Here is a 15,257-nt window from a genome sequence, read left to right on the forward strand (position 1 = left end):
TGTATCAATTGATTGTCCTATTCACTGGGAACTTACATTCCATATACCTTTCCAGTAGAGTCACCGATAATGAGTTTCAAAAATCCTCTGCAGAGGTTATCTTCGCTGTCAACTTCAGAAGACTTCAATAGCTCCAAAGCAGTTATGTCTCCCTTTAGATCTCCCAGTAGATCTATGGAGTCTAATCTACGAACTTCCCATCCCTGATCTGCCAAAGGATTCAATTCGTAGATCTCTATTGTTTTCTCTGCAGCAATAGCAAACATTTCATTAGACCAAAATGTGTGGTCATTGTTAATCAGAGTCTTTCCGGATTCTGCAATTGCAAGATTTATGTTTCCGAAATTAAAGCTGGTAATCTCAATATCTTCATAAATGAATTCTTTGGAGAAGATCAATTCGCCATTGACATTGAAAATTCTCAATGTATTGCTTGTCGCTGTTGAATACATTATTCCTATATTGCCAGTGTCGTTCGAAATGCTAATCCTCGTGTTTGTCACGTCTGCGATTGGAACAAATTTTCTAATGAATTTGAAGCGAGCTAAATCCCATAAGATAACTATCCCATCAACATCCAAACTGAGTGCCAACTTGTAACTATCACTTAATTTCAAACTTTTAACTTCACTGAGATGACCTCTTAATATTGCCTGGAATTGAAGACTAATATTTGGTCGTAATTCACATTTCCAAGCATTAATAATACCATCTTCAGAGCCCGTCAATAGCTGCTTGTTTCCAATCTGCAACAAACTTGAAAGATTGGACAGGTGAATATTCAAAAAGGTGGTTTTGTTGATAATCAAGGATCCAGACTCATACTTGAAGTCATTGGCCTTCCTAATGAGCAACTCATCTTCTGAGGAAACACAGGCAGGACGACCAACCCACTTCTTGTTACTCCGTAAGCTTATCTCCAACTTCTGAATTGGCATTTTCAATTTTGATTCGAAAAGAAGCTTGGGTCCCTTCTCTTTATCAACCAAATTTAGATAATAGTTTGGCACATTCAACACATCCTTCTGAACGTGGGGTTTATCAAATATCTGGAGTGGTGTCTGTCCAAAATTATTTATCATACCTATTACTGCTCGTTTTTCAATCTCGTCCTTTATGTTGTCAAGATTTGTTGCACCATTATAAGATAGGTGATGGAATACGTTTAAAGCTGAAACAGCTTCAGGGCCACTTTGTTTGAAACCAAAGACTAAATCAATCCACAAGTGCAAGTTCGCCGATACATAAGAGCTTTCTAAAGCTTCTCTGTTCTTTGCAATGAAAATCTTGGGATCCCCTTTTGCCCATGGAGGCAACACGACATCATTAGCAGACTCGCCATTCTGAAAAGTACCAAATTCAAAATTATTGGAATTTACCAAAAATTCTGGCAAATAGTAGAATTCAGGTGTTAACTCTCTGACATCTGTGGTGTTATCTTTGGACGCCGACAACCAAGCTTTTTCTACAGAATTGAAAAGTCTATCCGCATGGTCAAACTTTCCTCCTTGTAACAATAAATATGATTGCACGTACGGTTTCAACCTAATAAGAAATGAAGTAACGATCATAGCAGATGAATAGTGGGTTCCGTAATGAAATGCTGGTGCGTCATGGTCATTCAAACTATCGAGGGCTTCGTATCTATCTTGGAACTGTTGTGCTCTGGCATGTGTCTGGGCTCCCATTGGTTTGGATAAGTCCCGAAAAGATCGTGGATCAGATAAGTCAAGCGTATCGCTACTATAATCGGCAATAACCCAGGGAAATACAGGATATTGCGTCAAGTCGTTGAATGTTCTACCGGCTAGAGTATTGATAATCATGAGATAATAGAAATTAGACATTTCTCCCATTCTCCATTTCCTAGTTGCGCTAACAAAGGATGAAGTGAGTGAACTAGCACTAGATGCAAATGCTGATGCCAACCTGGATGTGAATGAAGATGAATTGCTTGTCATTAAGGAACTCGAACTATATTTGGTTGAAGATGAATACTGCAATGCCTGAGCCAAATCACTATCCAAACCCCTGCCAGTTGCATATGAATGTAATTTACCATAGATAGAATCTCTGTTTCTAGGGGATAGACACGTTATAAGAATGCTGGCACCATCACTGAAGAACATCTCCAATGCAATATCTCTGAGTAAAAACTGTCTTTTCGAAATACTACTCAACTTGTCCAAACTCCAGCTTTTATTTCTGTGTGATCTGGAGTCACTCCTCAAAACATTATCTGATTGAGAATTAACCAAATGCAAAATTGGGTCCCGCTCTTCAGGAGGAGCGTCTTGAACATCAATTACATTACCATCCTGACAATGGAAATAGTTCTCAATCAAGTACAAATGAGATGATCCCAAAATCATCAAACTTTCGATTGGAACTAAACCGTTAACTTGACTGATATTCCAAAGTGCCAATATTTGATCTCCCATGAACAAACTTCTTAGCACTTTTCTGTTCTTATCTTCATATGCTGATCTAGCTTCTACCTCTTCAGCAGACGTATCTTGGTTATCATCGCTAATATCAAACGATTCATCAGCTGGATCTAGAAGAATAGAGTTATCAGTAGAAAGACTGAGGGTATCTATCCCATTTGCTGCAATTGCATAATCATAGTCCTGAAGATTCACATAGTTTCCTGACTCAATTGGGTCCAACTTTTTTAATGGAACATCAATGTTATAAGATAACTTCTCGGACTCAGGTATTTGGTCTTCTATGACCAAGCGCCTTCGCATTCTATCGTTACTTTCAATGTAGTCTAAGATATAGTTGTCCTTTCCATCCACGTCTTGGATCAATCTAGATATGTCAAGCTTCAATAGGTGATAGTTCGAAACAAAAAATTGGACATTCTCTTGATGGTCTTGAATAGAGCGATTGAATTTGATTAATTCTCCATTGATTATCAGGGCCTTTAACAGTTCACAATCCTTTTCGAAACTCTTGATGTAAATGCTATTCATTTGTCCAAGTTTTCCTCCATTATGGAGCGTGACCTTGATCATGTCGATTGTCTTTAGAAGATCTATTCTATTGTGAGAAACAATGAGGCTTTGAAAGTTCTTCATAAGACTCCTTATAAATGGTGGGTACTTCTGCAATTTTGTAAATGTCTCCTCGTCATTCCTCGTCACCAAATTTGTGAAAAATTCAGCTAGAAGTTTTGCATCAGCATCAATATTAGCGATAACCTTAGAAAATTGGTCTTGGTTCATGAGATATGTTGTTCTAAGAAAGCTGAAGGTATATTCAAGGCCCTGTGCCTGTTCTTCTGGCTTGAACTTCAATAACAAACCAAGCATGAGTGTGACTATCTCTCCCAACTTTCGATCGTCCAATATGTCAGGGTTCAAGATCGTAATCTGACGATATAGGAGGGTTTTGACGGTATCGATATACCTGGTGACTTCACTGTCATCATATTGTATCTCCTCACTAGCCAATGTGCAAAATTTAAGTACGATTGTTTCCCCTAGCTGCTTTTTGATCTTCTTGATATGAGCGTGGTCGTTACCTACTTCGACTATTGATGCCATACTAGTAATGTAAGTGTCAATATCTTGGAACCTAATGTAGTAGTTTTGCTTCACAAACTCTTGGTTGTAGTAATTAAGCAAGTATATGGCAGAATCAACAAATTGCCTTTCGTTGAATATAAAGTTTGAAACGTTCACAAATTGATTAATATGTTCAAATATCTTAGGAAATACTATTTCAAATATCATTTTCTTTGTAAAATCACTAAGTCCCTCAAGAATTCCGATTAAGGTGCTTTCACCTAAATTTGAAATGAAGAACTGCGCAATAACTGTTGTCAACTTTTCAAATGCAGATTTGAATCCACCTCTAACTTCGATACTTGCCCATCCCAAAGATAAATGGAAATAACCCAATAATTCAGATATTCCCTCGATAAATTCCTTTGACAAACACATTGCTCTCAAAGATTTATTCCTTTCGTAACCTATGCTGATTGCATCCGCATACTCATTTGTCAAATGCAAAACATTGAGGCATAACGTTAGCTTCTCGTCGTCGCCAACTTTTCGAGGAGAAGATGGATTGCTCCCCAACATCATCTCTGATTGCATGCTCAACGAATACATTGAATTTAATGCAAGATTGTTTAATAGCAATAAGAAGTCTGGGATGACCAATTGACTAAGGATTGGCAAATTGGTTTCAACGACCGAAAGAAGATCTTTGTTTGACTTGCCACTCGACTTAGTATTAATTCCTTCGTCTCTATCTACTCCAAAGCTGGCCAAGAAAAGAGTTGATAATATGTCGTCATCATCCCACCACTGCTTGAGGAAGTACGTCAAGATATCTAGACCACGGTTAACTAAGAAGAACCTCTTGATAATATGTGAACCCAAAGTCTTTAGCAATCTCGTCAATAAGCGAAGCCCACTTAATGCCACATCTTTTGATTTCTCCAATCTGAATAAAAGCAAGATCCAATGGATAGTTATCGATCTCGAGAACTTCTTCAACGTCTTTATTGACGAGCCGCCCTCACAAAGAAAGTCTGTCAAAGAAGACAATACAATTGCACCGCATTCGCTAGAACAATCGTCGTTATACAAAGCATATATGATGTACAACGAAATTGATCTGATTGTTTCAACTGAGGGATCAGACCGAATAATGCTGATAATTGTCAACGCAAGTTGCTCTTTCATAGAATCCTTAAGTGGATTCCTTAACAATACCGGTTGTTTCAAGAATTGAAGTAGCTTCTTCAAAAGTTTCATTTTTGTTAATTCAGAGACGTTAAATTCATTGAATTTTGAACTGTGTATCAATATCTGAAACTGATAGAGCAAATATTCAAAAGAATCACTCCCATAGAATAAATCAAAATCAAGAACTAGGAATCTATAAGCGAGTCGATTCACAATGACTGAATCGTGATTATTAATGAAATCGAAACCCGAATAAGTGAGAATTAAGTTTAGGAGGTTTGCTCCATGGCAGCCAGTAGAATTTTCAATTGCATTTTTATCAGCAAACTCAGGCAACAATGAAAATGTCAAAGTCGGATTGAATTTTTCCTTGTAATTCTTCAATATAATAGAGAGTAATTCGTATCCATTAATATTTTCAAATTCCTTGCATAGTCTCCAGTTATTCTCCAAGATCGTAAAAAGTAGGAACAAGCTCTTGTAAAGTAAGGTATCTCTAGTAGTTGAATCAGGAACTTCGAGTGACGTTTCAATAAGATTAACTAACAATGATATTCCTCCTATACTGTATAATCCACCGTGAATTGAGTGTGAATCGTGATAGATAAAAGACGCTGGCCCCAATAGTATTGGTAAGTTATCCTTTGAATGTACTTTCTGCCGCTGTTTCAACGTCTGAAAGAAATCATTTGTATCAAAAAGAATGTTCTCCTGCTTCAACTTCGCTAAAGATTTGACAATAGCGCTTTTTTCAGCTAATGAGTTTCTTTCAGGCAGAATACTTGAACTGCTGTTATTTGATAGATTCCCTCTACTACTTCTGTGAATCAAGGTATTAGAGGAGGGAATTTGACGGGTTTTGCCATTATGTTCTCCAAATAGTTGGTGTGTACTCTTGTTGGACTCATTCCTTCTTCTATTGAGTTCTTTGAACTTTATCTTGACATTTGTCAAATTACGAAAGCTGAGATGATTCAATAGGTTGAAAAGATTTTCATTTGTGAGTTCTTTGAAATCCCAATCATATCCCAAGCCAAGATTGTAGAGCAAGTTCAACCATTCATGCGACAAACTTACATTGAGAATAGTCAAATTCTTAATTATTATTTCATCAGAGGAAATACCAAGAACGTCGTTTTGCTCGCTTCCAACATACACCTTATTCCAACTAGATAGTATTTTGTAGATCTCTGGACATGGAATCGACTCACTGTACTCTCCATCAATATACAAGTTCAAATTTGCATAATTGTCGTAAGTTAATGCGAAATGAGTATATCCCTGGTTTATCACATTCCTATTATTATTAGAGCCATCATTATCATTTGCATCATACTTATTTAAGATTTGGTTGAAGGTGAATTGCATTCTCGAGTCATTATGATTATTCTTTATCTCGATTAAGAATTGACTGTAATTTATCAATCTAATATTTAATGTGGTAGCTGCATTATCTTCGGAGTGTGCACTAGAATTGGTTAACACGAATAAGGTAAGCGGTTCATCGGAATCGAACTCTCGCGGGTTGATCTTGAACCATGACTGTATTGTGAGATTTTTCTTGAGATCCTCGTTGATGAAGGGGAAGCTCGTAGCCTTGTTGAATATTACAAAGTTGAAATGAGATGAGTACTTGGAAAAGACTTGTTGTAAGAGATCTAGAATATGCAATTTGGTAGTAGGTTTTGTAGAAGAGTTGTATAGTGGTGAGATCAACTGCTTTAAACTGACGGAATCACTTCCAAGTTCAAAGAATAACGTCAATAGTCTGATATACTGGCTTAGCACTGAAAGCATCGCGCCGTCGTGCTGCAGTTCCAGAGGTTCTTCTACAGACACTTCATCTTCAAGTATATCAAAGAATTGCAGAATGAGGAACTGGTGGAACTTCAACATCATCAATCTAACTCTGAGATTATATGATAACGACAAGTAATAGATGATGATCTCGAGAATGATGATCTTGAAATCTCGATACAATTCGCTATCTAACGAGTGTAATAATGTAAGAAGCTTCTCCACATTTGGCAATCTACTGTAGGAATCGATGTCATTGATGTCGTCAACAGATAAGATGACATTGTGCGCTATAAGAGAGGCAAAAGAGGCATAGTCCTCGATGGTGTCTGCCAACTCCACCTGCCAATTGAGAAGAATCTCCTTGTTAATGGAAGCGTTGACTACGTTCTGACAAAGGTGCTCTATGATACGCACATCTGGACTGAGCGAACTCTGTTCACTTTCAGTTATCTCCGGATTATTCATGGAGGGAAAGTTGAATTAAATATGCTTCCTTATGTTTTCTCTATTGTAATTTATAGAAGTTACCGTAAGGTATCGTAGAAATGGAAATATGGGGTCCTCTTCTTGGAACTATAAATTTGGGTACGAAGATGGATTCTCGTTTGACTGTGCCTCCTAAAATTGACAAATTGCTCTCTGAAAGTAAAATAGGATCTCAGATTTACGATTGCCGAAATAATGCTTAGAAGAATGGTCTGGAGTCGAGAGAAAGAAGCTGGTGGCTATGGTCTGTAGAAATAGACAGACATATCTACAAGTCAGGGACCTGCATGTGTCAGAACGAGGTGATAACTACTGAGACTCTCATCTATGACAGAATGTCAAATTTCGCAACTAGCACTACTAAGATATAATCTACAAGACTCGTATCCAGATATCCAAATAGATAAAAGGAATCATTTATTAAATCTTTTTTTAGATTTAGTATAATAAGAATTGAAAGGACGTTATCCGATAGTGATGTGCACAATTATGATTGTATGTATAGACTTCAGTTGTCAGAATCAAGCGGGCACAACACTCTTGATATATCACTGTAACGGTCTTACTTGAAGATCAACTTCCGGATGCCCTCAAACAACTCGTAGAACATATCCCACACGAAAAGAATTTCGTCCACAACAGCATCCTTGATTTCCACCAAAGTCAGGTCAATTGACTTGGTTTCCAAAAGAGCACTACCGGCTCTGAGAATAATGTAGCCCAAAGCCAAGGTAGTCAATCCCTTGAACAACCATTGGGACGAAACCTTAGGTTTTCTTCTACTTTGTTTCAACAGCTTGCGTGCGTCCTTGCCGAGAAATCCTTTCAAAGTGCCATTTTCAAAAACTGGATAAACCTGTTCGCCTACTACAATTTCTAAACTTACGATGCCTTCAGTGGTATTTTTTTCCAAGGGAAATGCTACATCGTTCAAAATGTCTCTAGTCTTGAGATTGTACTTCTGCAAGCTCAAGAGTTCAATCAATTCCTTGCTGTTGACCTTAACCTCGAACTCACTTCCCAGCTCTGGGGTGTATTGGACACCTACTTCGCTTAATCTAAAGGGGATTGCAGTTTGTTCCAGGTTGTCCTCTTTGGCTGTTACTACTAAGCTGAACAAGAGTGCACTCAACAAAGATAACCAGTACAACTTCATTTCGGTTCACGGGACTGTTGGAGAAGGAAATAATGTGAAGAATACTCTCTCGTAATGAGAATGGGCACAGGAGTGGAAACAATAATCTTAAAAATTCACCTCCTCCCTCTCCTGTATTTATATGGCAGCCTCATGATAAACTCTTGCTTGGAGAAATTCATTACTAGAATAGGCGAAGGAATTTTCAGCTGCAAAAAAAAAGATAGCTGGTTCTCCACATTTTCTGCATATAGCTGCTATCTTTCATATTATGCATTAGAGTCGTTCTCTCTCAAATGGAGTATATCGCCCAGATTAGAAGTGTTCGTAATTGGTTTTTGAATTGGTGAAGTAACCACATTTAGCTGTAATAGAATTATTCTGATGAATTTGAATAATTAATCGCAGATTGCGGAGAAGTTCAGTTTTTCATTTCCATACGAAATTGATTCTATTTGGGTGCTGCTGCGTCTTCTTTCAAGTACCCAAGTTTAAAGCGTTGATCTCTGGCATTCGTATCTCAGTCTCTGGAGGTATTTTATATGTGGCACCGATCTGTATTGTAGATTTTGGCTATACAGAACTAAAATAACACCAGAACTTGGAAGTTCCAGCTATCTTCTTCGGTTGGCATTAGAAGGTTGGAACGGTCAATATCTGTTAATAATCCACACTCAAACATTATACAGATTTGTAGACTTCGTCGCATTCACACCTATCTGTTAGAATGCAATAGTTTGCAATTATCGTTAGATCTCGTATGTTCAACAAAGGGTCTATATGCACTGTTGATCTTCCTTCTATTGGGTCGTCGCAGGCACTAGCTCGAAGTCCTCTACTACTTTGACCCAAGTTGAAAACAATGAATCCAACCTTTTGCGGTCGATGTTTGAAATATTTGGATTTTAATATCTTGAGCCCAAAGACCTTCTTCGAATTTACAAATATATGTACCTTTGTAGTTTCATCTACGAAATTCGCTTCAATTCGCAAAGTTCGGTCCGGAATTTCATTAAAATTTTAACAGAACTCCGAAATGTAAACGAATTTTAAAAAATGAGGCTCTCCATACAGACGTCAAAATAATTGGGGAAGGTGTTTTCGATCGCATCTACTGACCCTTTCGTCTGAATTAAGTGAGTATTTTCCAACCCGCTAAGAAATGGGCAGATAGCGGAAGACAAAGCTGCTACCCGAATTGCTATCCGGGGAATCACACTCTATAAATAGTTGGTATCTGCCATCTGCGACCTTTCTTAAGAATATCCAAAAGATAGCTAGAAATAACTGAAAATGGCAGGGGGAGCTTTTGTTCTTGGTTCCACAGGGATGTGTGGTTTGCAAATGCTCAAAGCTGTAGAAAAGTCGGCTTCCTTTGATAAGGTTGTAACCATTGGGCGCAGACCTCCCTCTTTGGAAAGTCCGAAATTAAAAGCAATTGTCGAGAAAGATTCAGAGAAATGGGGAGAGATAGTTGAAAAGGAGGCCAAGGGCTTCAAAGTATTAATGTCTGGCCTTTCAACTACCAGAGGTGCTGCAGGCTCTGACGAAGGCTTCTACAACATCGACTATACACTTAATTATGCTGCAGCCAAGGCAGCCAAGAATGCTGGTGTTGAGACCTACGTTTTGATATCTGGCTCATTTGCAGACGCTAACTCAAGGTTTCTTTATATAAAAACTAAAGGGAAGCTTGAGGATGATGTCAGAGCACTCAAGTTTAAAAGAACCATAATTTTTAGACCAGGCTTAATCCTTGGAGACAGAGAGAAAAAGAAGAGTGCTGGGGAAGAATTTATTGTCAGCATCTTGAAGTATACGTATGGAAACTTCCTTTCCAACATTACTAATCCAATCTACGCAAAACATATTGGAGAAATTGCTACAACATTGGCACTGGAGCCTATCCCAGAAGATCAGACCGAACCTACAGTTAGAATCATAGGAGCCAGAGAACTCAGTGCCTTAGGTAAGGCATTACCATAGAAGTATGCTTTGGTTTGTTACTTAAATTGTTTGTATAAAGTCGCAGTATTAATAGATCTTCGAGAACATAAACAGCTGATAGTAGCAACAGCGGTTGACGTAGATACAAAGAATGCTGTTGATCTTGTTCGTAAATCCTGTTCTACGTTTTCTTCATAGAGTAAAATTCAGATTGCATGAAATAGTAGCCGTAAAGAAATGGGTCTGGTCTGTGTCAATGCAACTACCTAAATAGCTGTCATTGTGTATGTATTGCTATTCAATCTATAGTAATGAATGATGCGTATAGTTTATAATGTATGGATTATTATGGTACCAGTTAGACTGAGCAGTCTTCGCCCATACTATCGTACTCTGCTTCCATGGCAATAGGCGACGATGCCACTTCTTGCTTGCCGTTGCTTTTAATTTGCACCAACTTGTTGTTATTGTTCTCCTTAGAAAGAAGTCGCTGTTTTCTTATGTTATCCAGGTCGTCTTCGTAGTCGTAGTCGTCTTCGTCGTTGTCAAACTTGAACTTAGCCTTGGCAGAAGTTGTGACAGAATCATTAGGCGAATCTTTGGTATTGGTAAATGATCTAGTCTTTCTTGCACTTACAGGTTCATTATCTGCACTTTTGGAATTGTTGGGGGAAGCAGCTTCACCATCCTCATAGACAGTTTCCTCTCCATTTTCTGGGGCTTCTATCAGCCCCAGTTCCTGTAATTTCCTTTTTTCTAATTCACGATCTAATTCCATTTCTCGCTTGATCTGTTCCTCGTGTTTAGTGTATTTTTCGACCTGCTGTTGTACTAAATCATAGCTGGCTTTCTTGGTGATTAACGACTTCTTGTACAACTCATGCCCGCTCCGTATCATATTATTCAAGTCTCCGCCGCCAAGGTAGTCGTCTGGATCTGTAGTCCTCTTGCGGTAGAATAATAAGTAGGCTGCACTAGTAATAACTTCTTCTGGATTGTTGATACTGGTAACGCGACTATCGTTGAAATAGTACCAATTTCCATCACGGAAGTTTTTAACTGAAGCAGTATAGTGACCACCACCTAAGCCACCATAGTGGTTATCCACTGCAATCAAGTCATAAAGACTATTCTCAGCTTCTGGATTAGCAATGTATGAACTCATATCAAGTCCCTCTATAGGGAAGTCAACAACCATTTCAATCTTGTCACTAAAAGCTCTGGCACTATGGAACCTCTTCAAGTGGATAGTTAATATATCACCAGTTGACCAAACTTGAATGGTTTTAGTAGCGCGTTTATGATCTTTACATCTAGGACAATACCATAAATCGTGTTCACCGAGAATCTCTGGAGTACTGAAACTCTTCAAGCAGTCATATAGTGAAATCTTAGACTTTCTCTGTCTTTCAATTTTGGCTCTATTCTTCTCCAATTCTGGGTTGGGAAGTACTGGAATATTCTCCCAAGTTTGATTCTCGACAAAACATTGTTCAAAAATCGGGTAATCCCAATCACAGAGTAAGATTGTATCCTTGGTTATCAACTCCGGATGATTACCAAGCTCAACCTCTGATGGAGTATTTGTAGGAGAATTTTCATTGGATGGTTTCAACGATTCAGCATAACCCGAAGAAGGAGGTGGAATTGGCAAAGTAGATGTGGAATCGAATAAGCTTCCTAAATTCTGCTCCCCTTCTGTGTCTTCATCCGACAGATTCATCTGTGGAATTAAATTTCTGGGAGGTAGCGCTGGTGGCTGGACACTGCCATTCTTCGTAGCTTCTTCTCCTCCTTCAGCATCAAGCATTACAAATTCATAGTCATCGTTGGACTTGGATGTATCATCACTAGCACTAGCTATCAAATCATTCTGCACTTCTTCTGCCAAGTCCTCCATTTCTTTGTTGAACTTCTTGTCGTACGTTGGATAATGATAGAAATCTTTCTTAAGTTCTGGCAATTGGTCTGACAAAGGCTTGAATTCATTGAAAGTAGGCTTGTGAAGTGGAACATTTATCACACGAGGTGGCGTGACTGTCTTGGGCGCATTTCTAGCAAAGTTGTATCTATTACGAAAGTTTGCATGCGGTTTGTGGCTATATCCGTTTAAAGACTTAATTGTGAAACCAAAATCTGCGCTGATAAAAGGATTGGCCAAAGAAATATCAGATATGTATCCATCTTCGTCTTCTTCGTCAAGTTGTCCATCACCTTCAATTGTATGATCACTTGGAGGCTTTTCTACCAATACTGCATTGTCATCCTGCTTGCAAAGTAAAGGAAAATCTTTAGGTCCATAATGTTTCTTTTCGACGTAGCTCTCTGTGTCATTCTTGATTTTGTTATATTCTTCGTTCAAGTCAAGTTTAGAAAGAATAGAAACCTTATCCAAAAGCTTTTGACGGATTGTTCCAAAACTGTATACATCACTTTCTTTGTTCAATGTCACAAACAACGGGATTCCAAAAGTTTCTGTAACTTTGTAGGACTTGTCTGGATCCTCAACTGTATTGTAAACTGGAATTATAATGTCCGTTTCTGGGTTGTAAGGGACGTAATAGACATGTACTTCATCTGAATCTCTCACGATGTCACTAATGGGCATAAACTTGTTTCGGTTGTAATCCAATTGAAAGTCGCTGTAGAATGAATTTCTAAATATCTCGTAGAGGAACAAGTGGGTAGTCTCGACTTTTAAGAAATCACTCAAATAAGTCAATAAATCGTCGAAATTGGACGTCTTGTTAAGCTCAACTTCCAACTTCATTATTCTCGTTCCTCTTAAGATGCCGCCATCCGACAAATCAACAATAGTGAATGTGTGATACCACTTCTTGCTTATTGGCAATGGTAACGTCAAATCGTTGAACGGATCGAATGTTATAGAGGTCTTTGAACAATCTGGACAAAGCAAAGTCGACTGATATAAGCCGGTAAACAAATCTGTAATCACCGAATCATTTCTCATCTTGTGCTGGTTCCAGCAAGTTTCAGACAATTTAATAATGGCTTTGGGATCGTTGATTTCTTCGTCTTTCAACTCCGGCTTTTCGCAGTAGGGCTTTTTATGAATTCTGTTGAGATCCTCATGAAGAGCATCCAAGAGCCAGCTTAGAAATTCTTGAGAATCTTGTTGCATGTAGCCGGAAAACATGGACGAGTACCTTCCTATGGTGGATTTGAATTCTCTGGGTGTGATGCTAGAGTCCTTTGACGAGGAAGGGTCAAAAGCCTGTTTAAGCAAGTTTCCAAAAGCATTGGCTATATCTCCGTGGTTACCCAAAGGATTGTCAAAGTTCAATTCTCGTTTGTATAGATTGTACAAGAAATAGTAGTTTACTTCTGCCACATGTAACAAGCATTGCAAAGCTGAATTCATGTAACATGTATTTCCTAAGTTGCTTAAGCCCAAATGCCCGCTGCTCTTACTACTAAGCTTGTCGAAGTCGTACTGTTCCACATCTATTTGGTTTAAGTATGTGTTCACTGGGAAGCGGTCATGGCTGGCCTTTGCATCCTTCACCTCTACGAGGATATGGAAAGCGTCGGATTTAATGCCCTGGCTCTTGAGAGTATCTTTCAAGATGCCCAGATGGACCAAACTTTTGTTGTCGATGTCAAAGATGAGATTACTGATAGTAAGAGTAGAAGTGTATTCGGCTATGTTTTTTGATTCGATGAACCAGATACGGAAGTTATCGATGGGTCTTTTGGGCAACTTCAACACCGATACCCGGATCAAGTCGAGCAAATCGGTGAATGTCTTAGTCCGAGACAAAGATACAGCTGTGGGATGGCTGGTAGCATGAGTAGGATGGTTATGGTGGCGAGTATAGTACGAGTTCTGCACGGGTCTTTTGCCCAATTGGTGGATATGGAAGACAGGAGGAAATCTTTCGACTTCTTTGGCACCAGTTTCGGGGTTGATTATAAGACATCTACACACAGGCTGCCCTTTGGTGCCAAACCAGTCGGCAAGATAGTTGAAGATTTCTGGTGAGACGTTGTATGTTTCGACTGGTTCGTTGTTTTCCGGGTACAAGATGCCATTCTGGTCTACAATGGAGGTGTTGTCTACGGGACCAAGTTTGGATTGGAGGTCTTCAAAAGATGTTGCCGGGAGGTGGAGGAAGTTGTTGAGGTACTCTGTCGAGATTAGGTACCAGGGGTCGCCCTCTTTGCCTGTATTGCTGTTGTGGATCAATTCCTCTATCAAGTGGCGCTTCTCCATCAATTCAGTTTCCAAGAGCGACTCGGAGTCCAGCTTCAAGTTATCAGTGGAGTTGGGGATCTTGTAGGGAGAGTTGGTGGAGAGGTTCACTGAGTCCGACGACGACGACGACGAAAGTGCGGTGGCAGCAGGAGTGTCGTCTGACATCGCACTGTGATTGACTGAGAGTATTCGACGTAAGGGGGGAGATTAGGATAAATTGGCAATATATAAATTAGAAATCTGCAACGATCTAATGGACTCAGTATATAATTGCTAGTGAGAATAGTCTGGTAGATTCAGCTTAGTAGCTAAACTATTGGAGTGAAGACGAGATGGGCGCGACGAGAAAACCAACGCTACCGAGGGACGAGATGACAGATACGGAATCCAGTTGGTGGATACAACAATCGCGACTCGTGACGACAGTGGCGGCCGGTTTGATTGCTGCTGGATTATAATTGCAAAAGAAAAATCAAAAAGATAGTGTGTCTCCTCTCCCACAGATGCAGATGGAGTCTGTCAAATCAACGATTTTTTCGCTGGGTCGCGCTTAGCCAGATAGGGAGCACAGAGTGGAGAATGCCAGAGGAAGAGAGCAGAGCGAGAACGGATCAGGGACTCCTGGCTTCGTCCTTTAGAACAGTAGTGACTTTATTCTCCGCTACTATAATGTAGTACTATGATGTTACCCAATTGAACTATCTATTGAGCCGTTTCGGTATTTTAGGTGATTGTATGCTTTTCCTTCTATAGCCATCTAATGCCTTCTGTTCTCTCAGTATTCTCGTTGCCGCGGGAATCGACTCGTGGTAAAAATTAAACCCCAGCGACGTTCGCGTTCCGCCCTGCCTGGAATTTGTCGCTCAGAGGTAATGGGGGCAAATTTTGATCTCTAACTGCGGCGGTACTGATTCGCAAGGTCAGTGACAATTTTGTCATCTGCACAAGGATAGGAATCTAGATTTTGGAG

At 39.3% G+C, this 15,257-nt stretch overlaps 4 protein-coding genes across 4 annotated transcripts; 1 reads left to right on the top strand and 3 right to left on the bottom strand. All coding sequences in view use genetic code 12, as the record gives it.

The window, feature by feature from the left end:
• Nucleotides 1-32: 32 nt before the first annotated feature.
• On the bottom strand, nucleotides 33-6,968 carry PICST_56356 (predicted protein; the record flags this gene model as incomplete). The annotated part of the gene is made up of 3 exons (XM_001383208.1): nucleotides 33-5,512; nucleotides 5,558-6,000; nucleotides 6,040-6,968. The coding sequence occupies 3 exons, from the start codon at nucleotides 6,966-6,968 to the stop codon at nucleotides 33-35; spliced, it is 6,852 nt and encodes a 2,283-aa protein (XP_001383245.2).
• Nucleotides 6,969-7,551: 583 nt separating this feature from the next.
• On the bottom strand, nucleotides 7,552-8,145 carry PICST_30342 (predicted protein; the record flags this gene model as incomplete). The annotated part of the gene is made up of 1 exon (XM_001383209.1): nucleotides 7,552-8,145. One exon carries the CDS (start codon nucleotides 8,143-8,145, stop codon nucleotides 7,552-7,554), a length of 594 nt encoding a protein of 197 aa, XP_001383246.2.
• Nucleotides 8,146-9,417: 1,272 nt separating this feature from the next.
• PICST_41353 (predicted protein) lies at nucleotides 9,418-10,110 on the top strand (the record flags this gene model as incomplete). The annotated part of the gene is made up of 1 exon (XM_001382689.1): nucleotides 9,418-10,110. The coding sequence occupies one exon, from the start codon at nucleotides 9,418-9,420 to the stop codon at nucleotides 10,108-10,110; it is 693 nt and encodes a 230-aa protein (XP_001382726.2).
• Nucleotides 10,111-10,314: 204 nt separating this feature from the next.
• On the bottom strand, nucleotides 10,315-14,733 carry PICST_69820 (peptidase C19, ubiquitin C-terminal hydrolase 2). The gene has a single exon (XM_001383210.1). It carries the CDS (start codon nucleotides 14,450-14,452, stop codon nucleotides 10,430-10,432), a length of 4,023 nt encoding a protein of 1,340 aa, XP_001383247.2. The 5' UTR covers nucleotides 14,453-14,733; the 3' UTR covers nucleotides 10,315-10,429.
• Nucleotides 14,734-15,257: the final 524 nt, after the last annotated feature.

This window comes from Scheffersomyces stipitis, chromosome 2 (assembly GCF_000209165.1).
Source record: "Scheffersomyces stipitis CBS 6054 chromosome 2, complete sequence".
In the NCBI taxonomy this organism is placed as follows: domain Eukaryota; kingdom Fungi; phylum Ascomycota; class Pichiomycetes; order Serinales; family Debaryomycetaceae; genus Scheffersomyces; species Scheffersomyces stipitis.